This window comes from Geotrypetes seraphini, chromosome 3 (assembly GCF_902459505.1).
Source record: "Geotrypetes seraphini chromosome 3, aGeoSer1.1, whole genome shotgun sequence".
NCBI lineage: Eukaryota > Metazoa > Chordata > Amphibia > Gymnophiona > Dermophiidae > Geotrypetes > Geotrypetes seraphini.
In genome coordinates, this window is record NC_047086.1 from 299,599,995 (window position 1) to 299,617,067 (window position 17,073).

Genomic DNA, 17,073 nt, shown 5'->3' on the forward strand with positions numbered 1-17,073 from the left:
TGTGTTAGGCTGAAAATTTCAGCAAAACTGTCGCTTCATTGTAACAAAAAAAAAAACCCTTATTTAAGGACAGCAGATGAACTAGTTGACTACTCCTGCTCATAAAATGAACATATTTTCTACGATTTGGTAAATCAACCTTCTTTTCATACCTGACCAAGTGTAAGTGGAACAGCATCCTGAGTATGAGTTCGGCCAATTTTAATAATGTCAGTAAACTCCTTTGATTTGGCAGCCAAGGCATCGTGGAGCTTCTGCAATCCAGGTAGAAGCACTTCATGGACTTCTTGTGCAGCTGCGATATGCATTGCCGTGGGAAAAGTATCATTTGAGCTCTTTTGAGAAACAAAATGCAGAGTAAATGTTATTACTTTTAAAATTTTTAATTTCTTATATTCCGCCTGCAAGACATAAAGCTATCTTAAATGAACACTGAAGAGATGCACACAAGAAAGAAAGTTTTCAAATCATTGACGTACAAGACCTCATTATTGGGGGGGCTGCTTACCATACAACTTTGTCTTCAGACAACTGGCTTGAATTCCAAGTCTGGGGATTGTCTGACATGAAAGCTACGTAATGCTTTCTTTCTTTTTTGTAAATACAGTACAAACCTTTTTCTAATATATTCAAAATTGATTTAATATGAGGACCTATCATTACAACTATTGACACTGTTGAAGGCTTGAGTTATCTCATTCTCTGATCTCCGCATGTCATTGATATGAAGGTCCAAAGAAAGAAAAAAGTATATTGAATAACTAGGACTGTACTGAATATTCATATTCAATTCAATTCAGTCCCAAATACAGGCAGTCTCCGGGTTAAGAACGAATTATGTTTTTTTAAGTTGTCCTTGTCAGATTTTCATGTAACTCAGAACTTGTAGATCTTAAGATTTTTGGTGCTTACCTCTGCTCCCAGCTAACAAAAGGGCCAACTGTCTCTACCAGTGTTCCCTCTATCGCTGGTTCGAGCTGTCTCTTCCTCTCACCCCTATTATAGGGTTAGGGAAGATCAATTATTTCCATTCCCTCTAAGGTACAGCATGCATAATGTAGCGGGGACGGTGCCTATGACTCCGTTAGGTCTTTATCCCCGCTCACGATAGCGCTCCTTCTGCATGCTTCCCGTAAAGAAGGAAGTCCTGCTGGTCCAAATTCACTCTCAGGTATGAAACACAAAATCAACAAGAGTCAGTTTACATTTCAGATACCAATCACTTTATTGGCTTTTGATGCCCAGGGTTGACTTTCAATAAGTCTCAGCTCCCAAACAAAACATAAGTCCAGGAAACAAAAATAGAGCTGATAGTAAAAAAAACAAAGTCAGAACTCAGCTCTCACCTTCATCAGGTAATTATATAACAGTCTCATAAACACCCTCTGCAATCCTATTGACTTCAGAAGGAAAGGGTCAATTCCAAAGTACTACTGCTTTAGAGTCAGTCCAGTAAGCAGAGCCAATGTTAACAAACACTACTGTGCAGTGTCCAAGCCTTAGAAGTAGGCAGGCTTGGTCCCAACCAGTTCAATCGCAGCTGGTGGGGGAGGGGAGTAAGTGAATCCACAATTAAACTTTCTGTTAGTACAGAATGCCACAAATGGCCCCACAAACCCAACCAGTATGGAAAGTGGATTCTCCCCATAGATTACTTCCCTCCTGCACACTATAACAGTCACAGTCCATGCAACCCTAGAACCTTTAGTTCAGAAAACAAAAACGTTTTTTTTTCTTCTTTAAATAAACAAGCCAGCACAAGTCCCTTTCAGTTCCCAGCAGAACACCTTTCCTAAACCATATATACCAGCAAAGAGATACTGTTCTCTTTCACACTACCCAGCCCTGCCACTTAACTCTCTTCCATGAAGATATCTTCAGGCAGTCCGGTAGGCTCTAAACAGTCCATGGGTTCTGGCACTGCTGACTGGCTGGCCACAGGGTCTGTGTCTGCTTCAATCATTTCTACGTCCTGGAACTCAGGAGAACAATCAGGAGAGACCTCTCTCTGGGCTGGCTTAGAGTAGACTGCCTTTCTCCTTCTCAGAGCAGCCTCTAAATTGTCAAGGTGAACACGCCCTGCTCTCTGAGGGGGAGGGGCAGCCTGCACAGTTTGCCTAGCTTTCCTGGGGCTTTTAATTATTCCCCTCAGCTGAGAACTCACAGAGGGAGGAGAATTCCTCCTAGGCTGTTCTAAGCTGTTCTCCTCACCTTCCTCTATTCCCTGGAGATCAGTTCCATCAGGAAACAAGGGCAACATAGATTTCTCTCTATGTTTGGTCACAATCCTATCCCCGTGGTTGGCTCTCTGTATGGCTAACCCAGGTTTAGCAAAAACCTGTTCTGGCACAAGCTGCCCCTTCGGGGTAGGACTGTGACATAAACCACACACTGTTCTTAATGTGGCCACCCATCATTCCTGAATCTGCTACAGGACAAGTTTAGGAGTCTATGCCACTGGAAATACTGTTCAGTGAAATCAGATGAAGCCACAACAGCGTTTTTAAGTATGAGTCGTACTTAAGTCGGGCATCTGTAACTCGGGGTCTGCCTGTACATTATTTGTAATCAACTGCATAATGATTTAAATCCAAATATAAAAAATCCAAGGCTCTATTGTGCTAAATCCTACTAAAAAAAACCAAATAATCTCTGATTTCATGACCCTTATTTTATATACGTTAAAGCTCAATGCCCATTATTCAGATGAATAATAATGATAATAAAATACTAGATGCGCATGCGCTCTTGAAAATTTGTGAGTGGTGGTGCCGTGAGGTGTGCTTCTGTGCCAGTCCTCACGGCGCCTGCACGTGACTGTGCAGAAGACACCAGCGACTCCTCCCTCCCGCTCCTCTTCAAAGCGGCCTGCTGAGGTTCGCCAGCTGCTGTAGCGAACCTCGCAAGCCGCTCTCCACCTCCTGCAGAAGAAGGAGTCACCGTGTCACCTCCCGCCCTCACTCGCCGCTGCCGCCGCTGATTCTCCTGTTCAGAGCAGCCTGCGATCGTGGCCGGCTTTAAAGAACCTCGCAGGCCGCTCTCCAGCTTCAGTAGCACGCTCCCTCTGACGCACGGAATCGCGTCAGAGGGAACGTGCTACCGAGTTGGAGAGCAGCCTGCGAAGTTCGCTAAAGCCGGCCACCACGATCGCAGGCTGCTTTGGTGAAGAGGAGCAGGCCAGAAGACGCCTGGATGTTGGGAGGGTAAGAAGGGAATCAATACCGGGAGCTAGGGGGAAAGGGAAAGGGGGCTGCTTTGGGGGGAGGGGTGTGCTGGGGGGAGACAGAAGGGGCCATGGATAGGGAGAGGGAAAGGGGGCTGCTTTGGGTAGAGGGGTGTGCCGGGGGGGAGACAGAAGGGGCCTTGGAGAGATAGGGAGAGGGAAAGGGGGCTGCTTTGGGGGGAGGTGTGCTGGGGACAGACAGCTTTGCTCGTGGGGGGGGGGGAGACAGAAGAGGGCCATGGAGAGACAGTTAGGGAGAGGGAAAGGGGCCTGCTTTGGGGGGGAGGTGTGTCCTGGGGGCAGACAGCTTTGCTCAGGGGGGGGGAGACAGAAGGATACAGACATCGGCCAAGGAGAGAGAGAGAGAAAGAAACACAGACAGACACATCTATTCTAGCACCCATTAATGTAACGGGCTTAAAGACTAGTAGTAAAATATGCTATTAAGTACAGTTCTAATTTAAAACTTTACAATACTATGGAAAGTTAAAGTGCTTTCAAAATTTTTACACAGAATAGCACACAATTCTACACCTACAAAGCACGTATAATTTGTTTGCTTTTTCTTGTATAAAATATGTGATATGGACTTACAACTCTGCCCAAACTATAGTGCTGGGAATGGCCACATGCAATCTTGTCTGCACAAGTACTTGTATGCGCAAATTTGGCAGCACAACTGTGTATAAAACATGAGCTATATGCGAGGAAAGCTTTATATAATTACCCCTATACTGTTGTAGTGCTCATTTGCAATGGGGCTGTCCATAAAGATGTTGCAAAAGTTTGATGAAAAACTGATACCCCACCTCTTATCAAATTTCAGCCTGAGAAATTTGCCCAGAAATAATTACTGCCTCCACTCTGTCTATAACCTATCCGAAGAAGCAAAGAAAGCTAAATATTTTATTTTGGTTCTTCTATTTGTGAAGCTTTTTGTAAACTTATATTTCAGGCACACCATCCACCCATAAAACTCACTCTCTGGCATAGGAGAGTGTGATGTAGTGGTTAGAGCTACAGCCTCAGCACCCTGAGGTTGTGGGTTAAAACCCCATGCTGCTCCTTGGGCAAGTCACTTAATCCTCCAGTGCCCCAGGTACATTAGACAGACTGTGAGCCTGCCAGGACAGATGGGGAAAAATACATGCATACCTGATTTGTAATCTGTTCTGAGCTCCTTTGGGAGAACTAAAAAAAAAAAAATCCAATAAATAAATCTTAGCATCTCTAGTTTCTACCAGAGGTAATGGAGAGATAAAAATCACTTGCTCAAATTTCCAGGTTGGAAACCTTTTGATTGTGAGCCAAGTTACACAGTTCCAGAATGGAGACTTTTTTGGCCAGCTGTTTTTGAACTGACATCCCAATTCAGTGTACTATTTCTAGTCCCTATTACAATACACTCCATAATGAACCAGATATCCAGGACTAGTAGGGTGGTCCATAAGACCCTTATCAGAACATGCCTTCACAAGTCTGAATATATTCTACCTCATGCAGATAAGATATTATTAAAATTTGGAATAGTTTGGGACAAATTTAGAGGTCACTCATGGTCCTACAATATTCTCATAATGCAGCTAGCTATTCATAAAATTGTGGTTAGAAACTATTATTACTTAATATTGGTTGGATACTAAGGTAAAATAATGTCTTACTCAATAATTTTCTTTCCCTTAGTCATAGCAGACAAATCCAGATGAATGGGTTGTGTCCATTCACCAGCAGACAGAGATAGACTGAGATTTCTGATATAGAATGGCATGTTTCCTGGCTGTTTAGTCTTATCTATATCAAATCTCATAACCCTTGCTAGCACTATATACTTCTGGCATGCAGTTCTTTCTTTCATTCACATTGAGAGATCTCAGAATGCCACCCAAATCAATATGAATGGCATGGCAGCACTCCTCACAGGCTTCCTTTTTTATTCTGGTATGTAATTTCTTAATTTTATCAAAAAGATTTATTTTTTACTTTTTTAAAAAGTTTTTCTATTAAATATTTTTCGCTGAATCTTTCATATCAAATACTTCATATCAAATACTTCCACATAAGTTAATTCATTAAACTGGGTTAAATAGAGAACGTAATTCTTCATGTTGCTGCACCAGTCCCCACCGACATGTTTCATACTTCCTCAGGGTCGGGGATACTAAATGTGCAGAATTTATTAAGCTTTTAGCTACTCCGTTCCTATAGCCGGTACTGCTAACATTCTACGTCCAACACTGGTTGCTGGGTATTTGTTCTCAGTGGTTTCACGCCTGACATGCCAACGTTCATCTGTTTGATGGAGATCAAAATGTGACTCATCGGAGAAGGCAAACCTTCTGCCAGTCAGTACAAGTCCAATGTCGGTACTCCTGTGCAAACTGCAGCCATTTTTTTGTGATGAACCCTCATGAGCACAGGTACAGTCACCAGCCATCTGTTCTGGAGCCCCATTCACAAAAGGGTTTGCTGCACAGTCATTTTGGGACACACATTTCGAAGCCCCCTAGTTTATTTGGATGGTGAATTGCTCCACGGTAGCTTGCTGATCAGCGTGCACCAACCTGCGCAGCCAATGTTCACCTCTCGCATCGATGGCTCATGCTGTCCCAGTTACCGCATCAGGTCATCAAAAAGGTTCCATTTGTCCACTCAGCCTGTGAACAGTTCACAAACTCCACTGTTTCCGAAACTCTGCCACCCTTGGCTTGGTAGCCAATGATCATGTCTTTTTCAGTGTCTGATAAATCGTGCTTTTTTCCTCTATGACAGGCACAGTTGCTATATTGGCAATTTGCTAACATCCATGAAGTCTTCGCACGACATGTGTATCCCCGATGTCACAGGTAGGCTGTGGTCATAATAATGTGACTTAACCATTTAGTATTCTGTAGTAAAAGAATAAAATAAAGCCTATGGAATCAAATCATAGCCTTTCCTCAAATGGTTATTGTAAAACCTAAAATACACAATATGTAAAGACACTGCAATTGAATTGTATCTCTTCAGCTTGGAGAAGAGACAGCTGAGGGGAGATGTAATAGAGGCTTATGTAATAATGAGTGAAGTGAAATGGGTAGACACGAATCACTTGTTTATGCAAAAATACGAGGACTAGGGGAAACACAATGAAGTTACTAAGTAACACATTTAGAACAAATCAGACAATATTTCTTCACGCAATGGAATTTGTTGGCAGAGAAAGTTATAAAAGCAGTCAGCATAGTCCAGTTTACAAAAGGTTTGGACAAGTCTTGGAAGAGAAGTCTGTAAATCATTAAGGTGGCCTTTTGGGGAAAATCCACTGCTTATTTCTATGATAAGCAGCATGAAATCTATTTTACTCTTCTAGGATTCTATCACATGTGTGTGTGACTTGGCTTGGGCACCATTGGAAACAGGACACTGGGCCTAGTAAGGGGGCTAAGACTGTAACTGCTACTCTATGAAGGTTACTCCCTCCCATGCCTTTGCTTAGGATTGTAACTGTTGTATTTTGAAATCCATTATCTTGCCATTCAAGGATCCTTTGTATTTATCCTTTTAGCTTTCAGTTATTGGTGCCCTTGGACATCCTTTGCCACTGGTGTTCCATCCTCTTTGCTATTGCTGCTGGCATTTTCTCAACTCCCAAGTTAGTCATCAGTGGTCCTTCTCAAGATTTTCTTCTGTGAACACTGAACAACAGTGAACACTCTCCACACAATGATCCTTGGCACTTTCCAATTCCACATCTGGCCTTTCTCCTCTCCCAAACATACCTGAAAAAATAATCTGGCACCTCATTTTATATCCTTTTTTTTTTTTTTAATTAATTTTAATTTAACATGACGCTTTAGATGGAATTTTTCCTAAACCTAAGTGGTCATAACCTGGCACCAATACTTAGGCCTGCCATTTTGGGTGCTCGTATTTAGTATAATTAGGCAGCTAAATTTACCCTGTAAGCCCTGAATCATTTTCAACAGAGCCAAAGTCAGGCAGCTGCAAGTCTGAAAATGGATACCCTGGGATTTTTTGAATCTAATACTGCAACTTTCCCACCAATAAAAAAAATAAGATATTCATTGAATACAGTTGTATTATGCTGATTATTGAAAGGGTACAATATGTGTAACAATATAAAATTTAATTAAAAATGATCACCCAGAATACATGAGCAATTCTATTCTGTACCGACCTGGCTCTTATTGACATGGTCATTAGGATGTACTGGATCTTTGCTCCCCAGTTTGCCTCCCAGGATTTCAATGGCTCGGTTGCTAATGACCTCATTGACATTCATGTTAGTCTGAGTTCCAGATCCAGTCTGCCACACCACCAAAGGGAAATGGTCATTAAGTTTACCTGAAGATACCTATGTTGAATAAAAAGAGCACATATTTAGAACTTAACTCTTTCAAACTAATACATGATAATAATACAGCCATTTTGAACATAAAATTTTAGAAAAATTGCTGAGAATAATAGCAATACCGCTTGGAGTGCCTAACAGTTCAGCTTTCATTTCAATCCAAGGTCTCCGAGTACACTATTACAATATTATCATTGTTATAAAATATTAATATGACATTATCAGGACTAAACAAACCCCAGGTACCAAGTCGTCATGGTGACTAAAAAATTGGATTTGGCACTTAAAGCGCAGAGCACAATGGCAGCAATATAGTAGCACCAGGGTCACACAAAGGATGATGTGCAAAGGCACTGGAATTGGGGGGTGAGGCTGGAGAAGGGGGAAGCCACATCCAAATTTCCTAACAGCTGACCCTAGTATCATCCTCCTATCTTCCCGACAACTCTGGCAGTGAAAGCACAGGCTCTTGACTCTCTGTAGGGGGATTTTAAAGTGCCAGGCAGGCAGAAGGCTGATGCTGGGAATAGGGTTGGCAGAAGAGTCTGTCACTGGGCCTGGGATAATGGGCAATTGCTAAAGTCTAAGAATGGGAGAAAGGGGGCTGTGGCTAGCAGAAGGGGGTTCATGCTGGCAAATGGTGGGAGTGGCAAAAGGGGGCTGATGCTGGAGCAAGTGAAAAAAGGGGACTAGTGCTAAAACTAGGAAGAGAAAAACTGAAGATAGCATGGGGACAGGAGACGGGAGAAAGGGCAGATGTTAAGAGACAGAAGTGGGATAAAGGGGTCCTAACACTGTGACCTACAAGTGCGTTCACTCTGAAGCCCCCCGATATCTCTCCTCGCTCATCTCCCCCTATACTCCTCCCCCCCATGATCTCCGCTCATCGGGCAAGCCCCTCTTATTTGTACTCTTCTCTTCCACTGCCAACTCCAGACTCCGTCCCTTCTTTCTTGCGGTGCCGTATGCCTGGAACAGGTTGCCTGAATCAATACGTCATGCTCCGTCCCCAGCAGTGTTCAAATCCAAGCTAAAGACCCACTTTTTTGAAACTGCTTTCAACTCTTAACTCCCCCTCACTGCTGTCAGATACCTATACCCACTATAACCTGCCCAACCCTGAAATGTCCTATCTAAATTAGATTGTAAGCTCTTCTGTCTATTACATGTTAAAATGTACAGCGCTGCGTATGCCTTTCAGCGCTATAGAAATAATAAGTAGTAGTAGTAGAAGGGGGCTGAGGGCATGAGGTTAAAACGGTGACTGTAGCTAACCAGGAGGCAGGTGAAAAACAGAGGCTGGGACAGAGATGGATCTGATGCTGGGGCTAGGAGGAAGGGGCTGAAGTGCATGGAGTGAATGGCCACAGGCTGCGAGATTGTGCATAAATAAATATTCCAACTGTTCTTAAGTCTGCCTCCTAGATCCTAACAGAATTTGTCAAGGATTGCTGCTGTTGGTATGGATGTAGAACCAAACTATCCACTGCACTAGCTTATTTTTATTATGTAAATTCTTAAAACTAATATTATAGTGACAATATTATAGTGACAGCATTACTGAGGTAAGAAAGGAACACTAGATGAGGCACTGTGAACGAGAATCTGGAAAGAGTGCTCAAAGATGGCGTCGGAAGCGGACGCCTGAGAAGAGGCTCCGATATCGCGCTGCGACAACTTTGCTGAACAGCCTTCCTCTACCTGACGGCATGGGGAAGAGAAAGGAAGCGACCTGCATTGTCCCTCCGGTGGTGCCGGTAACCCAGCAGCAGTTACAGCAGGCGACGATTATGGAGGCGTTCTCCCGTGCAGGTGAGTCTGCATTATCTACTTCGGGGGGAACCCTGGTTTCTTCAGGAGATCCCGTGCATGTGGAGAGGGCTCCAACCCGGAAGTACACCGGTGGAAGGAGAGCTGGAAGCTTCATTCCTTAGAATGGAATCTTCACTGTCTGGCTTAGGAGGGCTCCCAGCTCAAGCCCTGTTGGAAGTGGGTAAGCAGAGAGAGGACCAACTGCCCCACACCGGGTTTGAGGTGAGAGGTGCTTCGGGAGGGACCAGCATACAGTTTGGAGCATTGGAGAAACCCGTGAAAATTGACATGGAGGCACTAATGGCAAGCTATATCTGTTATAGATGCTAATCTTAAACTATCTTTTTCTACTTTAACTACAAGCTTTCCCAAAGTTAAGCAACAGGGTATGCATATTGCTCAAATGAAAGAAAAATTAGAGAAATAAGAAACAAAACTCTCCGAAATGAAACAAGTAGAATTTGGACTATTAAAAGAAAGGACTTATATAGCTAGAAAATGGAGAGTTTTGAAAATCAGCTGAGGAAGAACAATTTGAGACTTTTAAATTTTCCTAAATCTCCGGTGATCTCTCCTATAGAGATGGTTAGAAAATATTTTAAGGAAGTATTGTGTATTCCACCTGAAAATTTACCTCCTATAGTTAGAGTTAATTACCTACAATTTAAAAGTTCTGGGGAGGCTTTTACCCCCAAGGAGATAATGGGGGGGGGGGGGGATTTAGATCTGACAACCTTCCTAGAGAGCTCATTAGAGGTAGTAACTGAAAGGACAACCCTGTTAGTTACACTCGCTTTGGAAAGTGACCGTGAATATATTCTACATCTGTATTTTCGTCATTTAAATGATCAGTTCTTTGTGGCCAAAATTCGTATATTTCCAGATTTGGCTCAAAAGTCTCAGAAATGGAGAAAGGCATTCTTGGCATTAAGGCCAAAAATCCTTTCCTTAAGTGGAACCTTTTGTTTAAATTTCCGGTGAAATGTTTTGTTACCTATCAAACTAAGAATTTCTTATTTTTTGAACCCAAACAGCTGATAGAGTTTATTGAAATAAGAGAAGGAGGAGCATCGGTAGCAACTAATGTATAACTTGCTATACCGGCTGTAGGAAATTCAGAGTAATGCCGCTTTCCTTTTGTGTTATTATAATTCTTCAATATTGTATTACCTGTTGATCCCTTCAAATATGGTGGACTAAATATCCAAACAATTGTTTTCTGTTTCTTTTGCCAATTTCCATTATGTTATATTGATCTATTCAAGTTATAATTATTCTACTTGATTGAAATAAGAAAGTTGTTATAAATAAAAAGAATTTAAAAAAAAATCTGGAACGAGAGAATGAAAGCCTTACATTGGTGTGATACACAGGCCTTCTTCACAAGCAGAAATGGACAGGGATTTATAGAAACATGATGGTAGATAAAGGTCAAATGGCCCATCCACTTTGCCCATCTGCAGCATCCACTATCTCCTCCTCTCCCTAAGAGATCCCAAGTGCCGGACCCATGCTTTCTTGAATTCAGACACAGTCTCTGTCTCCACCATCTCTACCAGGAAACTATTCCATGGATCTACCACCTTTTCTGTAAAAAAAAAAAAGTATTTCCTTAGATTACTCCTGAGTCTATTACCTCTTAACTTCATCCTACGCCATCTCATTCCAGATCTTCCTTTCAAATGAAAGAGACTTGCCTCATGTGCAATTTATGCCATGTTTACTACAAAACAAAAATTTGGCAAAACTTCAAATCCCCTCATAAAACAAACATGGCAGTAACAGAACTATTAATAAGAGGACGAATCAGTACAGGCCAAAAAAAGTTAAATAATAAATAGTAAATACTTTTAAAGCCCCCGGCAGGAAACTTATAGGTGACCAGCACCTAGTAAATGGGCACAAGTATAGGGAAACCAAGTCATTGTGAAATCACTGATGAGTTTGGCTCTTAGGCGTTGGTGGAATGAGGCTTTATGACATCACAATTTGAGCTCTAAAATGTTGCTACTATTTGGGTTTCTGCTAGATACTTGAGATCTTGGTTGGCCACTGCTGGAAACAGGATGCTAGTCTTGATGGACCTTCAGTTTGTCCCGGTATGGAAATTCTTATGTTCTTAACACTCAGTGGAAGTAGCCTGCTGGACGTCTAATTGCAACTCCCGCAGGGAGTCAGTAATGAGCTCTAATAGCACCAAAGGCCTGAACAGCCAGCATACCATGGGATGCTCCCCTTGGTCAAGGGCTACCGCTGCTTCCTGCATACTTGTTCCTGTTTGTGACCCCATATCACCCAGCAAGGAAGACTCGTTCTGTGACAGCAAGGGCATACAGACTGACCCTTTGCCTTCCGAATCCCTGTCAAAAAGGTCCATCGGATCCTGGTCAGTCTCTGCCAATAACCCTGAGACACCCTGGGAGCCCAAGCACCCTTGCATGAACCCTGGCTCACTGCCAGACCTCAGATGAGGATCCCGGCTAACCAAATAAGCTCTCCATGTCAAATTAAATTCAGGAGAAAGAGCTTTACCAGGCAGCCCTGAATCCCCTTTCAGTAATTCCACCTTATGTCTCTTGGGCTCCGCGGCTTCCATGTTGTTACGTTTAGGTATGCTATTGCTCCGAGGCTCCGGGAGGGATCTTCTTCTAATAATACACTTCCTGTAGGATTCTCAGTGCTAGAGACCAAGGGGAAAACTAAGCCCAATGTTCCTGCCCCCTTTCGCATGCTGTGAGGCATGTGGCTCACAATGACTCTCTTCTGGAGTCCATCCAGTGCTAATCTGGCATGAATTAGGGGTAAAAGAGCCTGAGGATGCCATCCCTGCCAGTTTTGAGGCAAAAAAAGGTGATTTGAAGAATATGGAGAACTTTGAAAAAAAATTGGTAATCCAATATGGCCGCGGCAGCAGCATTTTAGCTCCAAAAAAATCTCAAAAATTACCTAACTAAAGTAAAAAAAAAAAATAAAATAAAAAAAAAAAAAATAGGATTTTAGAGATAGGGTCCCTACAGGATGTGACAGAAACCTTCAAAAATAGGTTTTTCAGACCTCCTCTCCCCCGATTTTTCCCATAGGCTGTAATAGCATTACTCAATGTTACATGTGCTCTGAAGGTGCTGTAGCCTGCCTCTTCTCTAAGCCGTAACTGGGAGAAGAATCTCTGTCTCAATTAGCCAATCCTCAAACGCTGAGATCTTCAGGTTGCCAGTCAGACTGATTCTCAACCCCTATGGAACTGTGCACGCAAAGGAGTAGGAGAAATCGCTGCCGGAACCCTAAAGAGCCTCACTGAGCCCCATGCAGATGCCTAGCAGCCTGCACTGAAGCCCCTGCGATTCAGTACATGAGGTAAACTACTAGAGATAAGGACCCAGAGCTCCATAAAGTTTACTGCAGCCTGGTCAAACAAGTCCCAAAGGGATTAACCTGTCAGCTGCAGACCCAAGCCTGCTTTTTTTCTACATGGGCAGAGCATACCCCCGGCACTGGGGAGCTCTGGTGCACCAATAGCTGCAAAAACCATGAAAATACCAAAAATAATAAAGAAATATACAAAGAAGATCAGAAAGACACTTTCTGGTTTGCATGCAAAAAAATTGAAGGGGGAAGCAAAGCCCTCTGGAAAAGGAGGAGTTGAAAACATGGAATGGATTTCTTCTGTACAGTTTGCGATCATGGGGAGAATAGTCTATTGTCCAGAATGACACTCCTATTATACTAGATTTAGAATTTACACGCACATCTTTTTAGATGTATTCTATAAAGAGGTACATGTAAATTCTAGTGAGCAGAACCAAAAAGGGAGACTGGCCATGGGAGGGGCATGGGCAGGTCATATGCATTTCGAAAATTTAAGCACACTGCATTTTACACTGTTATAGAATACAGCTGATCTGCGCCTACGTTAGGCGTGGTGGATTTACACCAGGTTTTAGTTGGTGCAAATGGTCATACCTAAATTTAGTCATGGGTCCTGGCGCTAAGCACTATTCTTTGAACTGTGCCTAACTTTAGGCATGATTTACAGAATAGCACAGACCTTTTTTTTTTCCCACATAGATTTTTTAGACACCATACAATTTCCCCCTCATTGCTGAATTTTCTGCTGAACATAACTTTTTTCACCAATTCTCATTCTGCCCCTATTACCAACTGTAAAGTTTAGCTGTTCTACATATAGAAAGTCTGAGGCCATCTGTAGATCTGACACATTAAAAAAAAAAATAAAGAAAAAATAGGGGTTGGCTATCGTATCAACATTCAAGGAATAGATCCAATATATCAACTGTTGACAGCCGTTTGTCTGCTGGAGACAAGTACTCAGGAAATTGCTAATAAGAAATTTGCCACCTTGCTGCTAATTGCCTTTTAGGATGAAAAATTAATATTAATTAATTAAAATAACACAGTGGAAAGTGATCACAATTATGTCTAAATTTGATCCAAAGAGGTCAAACAGAGGTCATGGGTGCAAGGTACTCTATTTAAAACAGCTCCACAGACTAACCCTCCCCACCCCCCAAAAGCCAAGGTCATACCTCATGACACAATGATTATGGATGTGCATCTGCTAATGACCATAATGGAAAACAGTAGAAACATTCAAGTTATAAGACATTTCAGAAAGACATGTTTTCCCAAGAAGCAAAACACAAACATTTTGCCTTATGCAGAAAGTGCTTGTATTTTGGTCTTAGTCTCTGAACAGCATTATCGATGGCCATGACAGCTGTAAAGAGCATGAGGCAGCAGTCTGACAGGATGCAAATTAAAATTTAACAATAAAAAATACAGTAGTACCAAATGCTGCAAAGGCAACAGCAGAGTTATACACACAATGTCACTTTGATAATCTCAGACCTGTCACTCACTCGTCCGCTGCTTTCCCACTCTGTGACAGACAGCACCAGCGCAAGCATCACTGAGCTAGAATAATGAAAAGCTGCTAACGCTGTAACTCAAGCATAGCAGTCAGGAAATTATTACTAACTCAGTACTGCAACAGGGGAAAGCAGGGTGGAAACAAAAGACTAGTAGGACTACCAGCAATGTAAATAATATAAAATGAATGGAAAAAAAAAGTAAGCATGAGAGACCTTTAAATAATTCAGATACCAGCTGCAACAAAAGTTATTACAATTCATAAGTTACTGTTGAGCTATTCATTTCATTCCAGAGATGCTCATTTTAGTGTTTTTGAAAGCACCTCATACTAAATCCCACTGGGAGATTTGCAGGCCTTCTCTGTAAGTACTGGCAGGGAGAAAAAACAGAGGGATGCGCCAAAACAATTTTGTTAATATTACTAGTTTGAATCACTTCAAGAATTCATAGTCTGCAATGTGTTTCAACTGCAACAACATGGGTTCTCCTTAGGGCTGTAGCAAGTTATAACTGTGCTTTGTACAAACACACACTATGGCAAAACCCACCCCTCCTCCCCCAGAAAAGTGCCCTCCTGCTTTCCTCATCCAAACACATAATTCAACATCTTTATCTGTCCATTTCTTATCCTCCTCCCCCTCCCAGAATCCACTGCTCTTCAAACGTTCCATTTGCGGGGAAACGATCACATTCAGCAAGCATAGCGATGCTTTGTGGAGCCTCCTGCTCAAACATGGCCAGGTACTGACTAACCAACAACAGGAAGAGGAAGTGTGTGTCAAAAGTGGGTAGGACTCATCAATGCCTGGAATGTGCTTGAACAGGAGGCCCCATGAAGCATTGCTGTGCTTGCTGAATGGACTTTTACCTGTAAATGGAAGTTTAGAAGAGAGGGGGATTCTGGGAGGGAGGGGAGAGGGTAGGAAAGGGACAGTCAGAGATTCCGCACTGTGTGTTTGGGGTGGGTGGGGTAGGGAGGCAGAAAAGCCCTCTGTGCCACAGGCTATGCCCTTCTAGCTTTAGTGCCCCCACCTCTCTTGTGCCCTACATGACCGCACTACCCGCACATACCTTGCTATGGCCCTGGTTCTCTCATTTGTGCTGCCTGCCAACATACAGCCTATGTTGGTGAAGCTGTTTCCTGTAAACAGGTGAAAGGGGGGTGATTAGGTGAAGAAGAAATATATACGGATGTGGGGATGACTGAACTTTATTTCATGGTTTAGAATTTATTATAAAAAATGCATAAGGTCTTTTTAGCCAATTATATGGTGGTGCAGTTACACTATATTTCTCTCACTAAAGCCACATATCAAAATCTGCTTGATCTTCTCATGTATGTCTTTCTAGTTTAAACTTGTGGTTGTACTAAGGCAGTGTTCTATTAATGAGAGATTCCAAATCCTTACTCCACAATTCATTTAATAATTGATAACAAATTAAATACAGTAGACTCTCAGTTATCCAGCATTTATGGCGATTGGTAGATGCTGGATAACTGCATAGCTACTATGCAAAACTATGCAAATAGTGTACATAAGAACATAAGAAATGCCTCTACTGGGTCAGACCATGAGGTCCATCGTGCCCAGCAGTCCGCTCACGCGGCGGCCCAACAGGTCCAGGACCTGTGCAGTAATCCTCTATCTATACCCCTCTATTCCCTTTTCCAGCAGAAAGTTGTCCAATTCCCTCTTGAACCCCAGTACCGTACTCTGCCCTATCACGCCCTCTGGAAGCGCATTCCAGGTGTCCACCACACGCTGGGTAAAGAAGAACTTCCTAGCATTCGTTCTGAATCTGTCCCCTTTCAACTTTTCCGAATGCCCTCTTGTTCTTTTATTTTTTGAAAGTGTGAAGAATCTGTCCCTCTCTACTCTCTCTATGCCCTTCATGATCTTGTAAGTCTCTATCATATCTCCTCTAAGTCTTCTCTTCTCCAGGGAAAAAAGTCCCAGCTTTTCCAATCTCTCAGCGTATGAAAGGTTTTCCATCCCTTTTATCAGACGTGTCGCTCTCCTCTGAACCCTCTCGAGTATCGCCATATCCTTCTTAAGGTACGGCGACCAATATTGGATGCAGTACTCCAGATGCGGACGCACCATTGCTCGATACAATGGCAAGATAACTTCTTTCGTTCTGGTTGTAATACCCTTTTTGATGATGCCTAGCATTCTATTTGCCTTCTTAGCAGCCGCTGCACACTGTGCCGACGGCTTCATTGTCAAGTCCACCATCACCCCCAGGTCTCTTTCTTGGGTACTCTCATTTAAAAACATCCCTCCCATCGTATAGTTGTACCTCGGGTTTCTGTTTCCCACATGTAATACTTTACATTTCTCAACATTGAACTTCATCTGCCATCTCGTTGCCCATTCCCCTAGTTTGTTCAAGTCCCTTTGCAGTTTTTCACAGTCTTCTTTAGTCCGAGCTCTACTAAATAGTTTAGTGTCATCTGCAAATTTTATTATCTCACACTTCGTCCCTGTTTCCAGATCATTTATGAATACATTAAATAGCAGCGGCCCTAGTACTGAGCCCTGCGGGACCCCACTCGTGACCTTCCTCCAGTCCGAGTAGTGGCCCTTCACTCCCACCCTCTGTCTCCTACCCGCCAACCAGCTTCTGATCCATCTATGTACATCTCCTTCCACCCCATGGTTCTTCAGTTTCCGGAGTAGGCGTTCATGGGGCACCTTGTCAAAGGCTTTTTGGAAATCAAGATATATGATGTCTATGGGGTCTCCATTGTCCATCCGTTTGTTAATTCCTTCGAAGAAGTGCAATAAGTTAGTTA

At 42.7% G+C, this 17,073-nt stretch overlaps 1 protein-coding gene across 2 annotated transcripts in view; it reads right to left on the reverse strand.

Annotated features, from left to right (window-relative positions):
- Window positions 1-17,073, reverse strand: part of FH (fumarate hydratase) — a 135,792-nt gene that overhangs the window by 63,206 nt on the left and 55,513 nt on the right. For both annotated transcript variants that reach the window (XM_033935368.1, XM_033935367.1), the window contains 2 exons: window positions 7,401-7,577; window positions 153-335 (listed from right to left, as the gene is read on the reverse strand). In XM_033935368.1, the coding sequence (XP_033791259.1) occupies window positions 153-335; window positions 7,401-7,577 (360 nt within the window). The remainder of the gene's footprint in view (window positions 1-152; window positions 336-7,400; window positions 7,578-17,073) is intronic.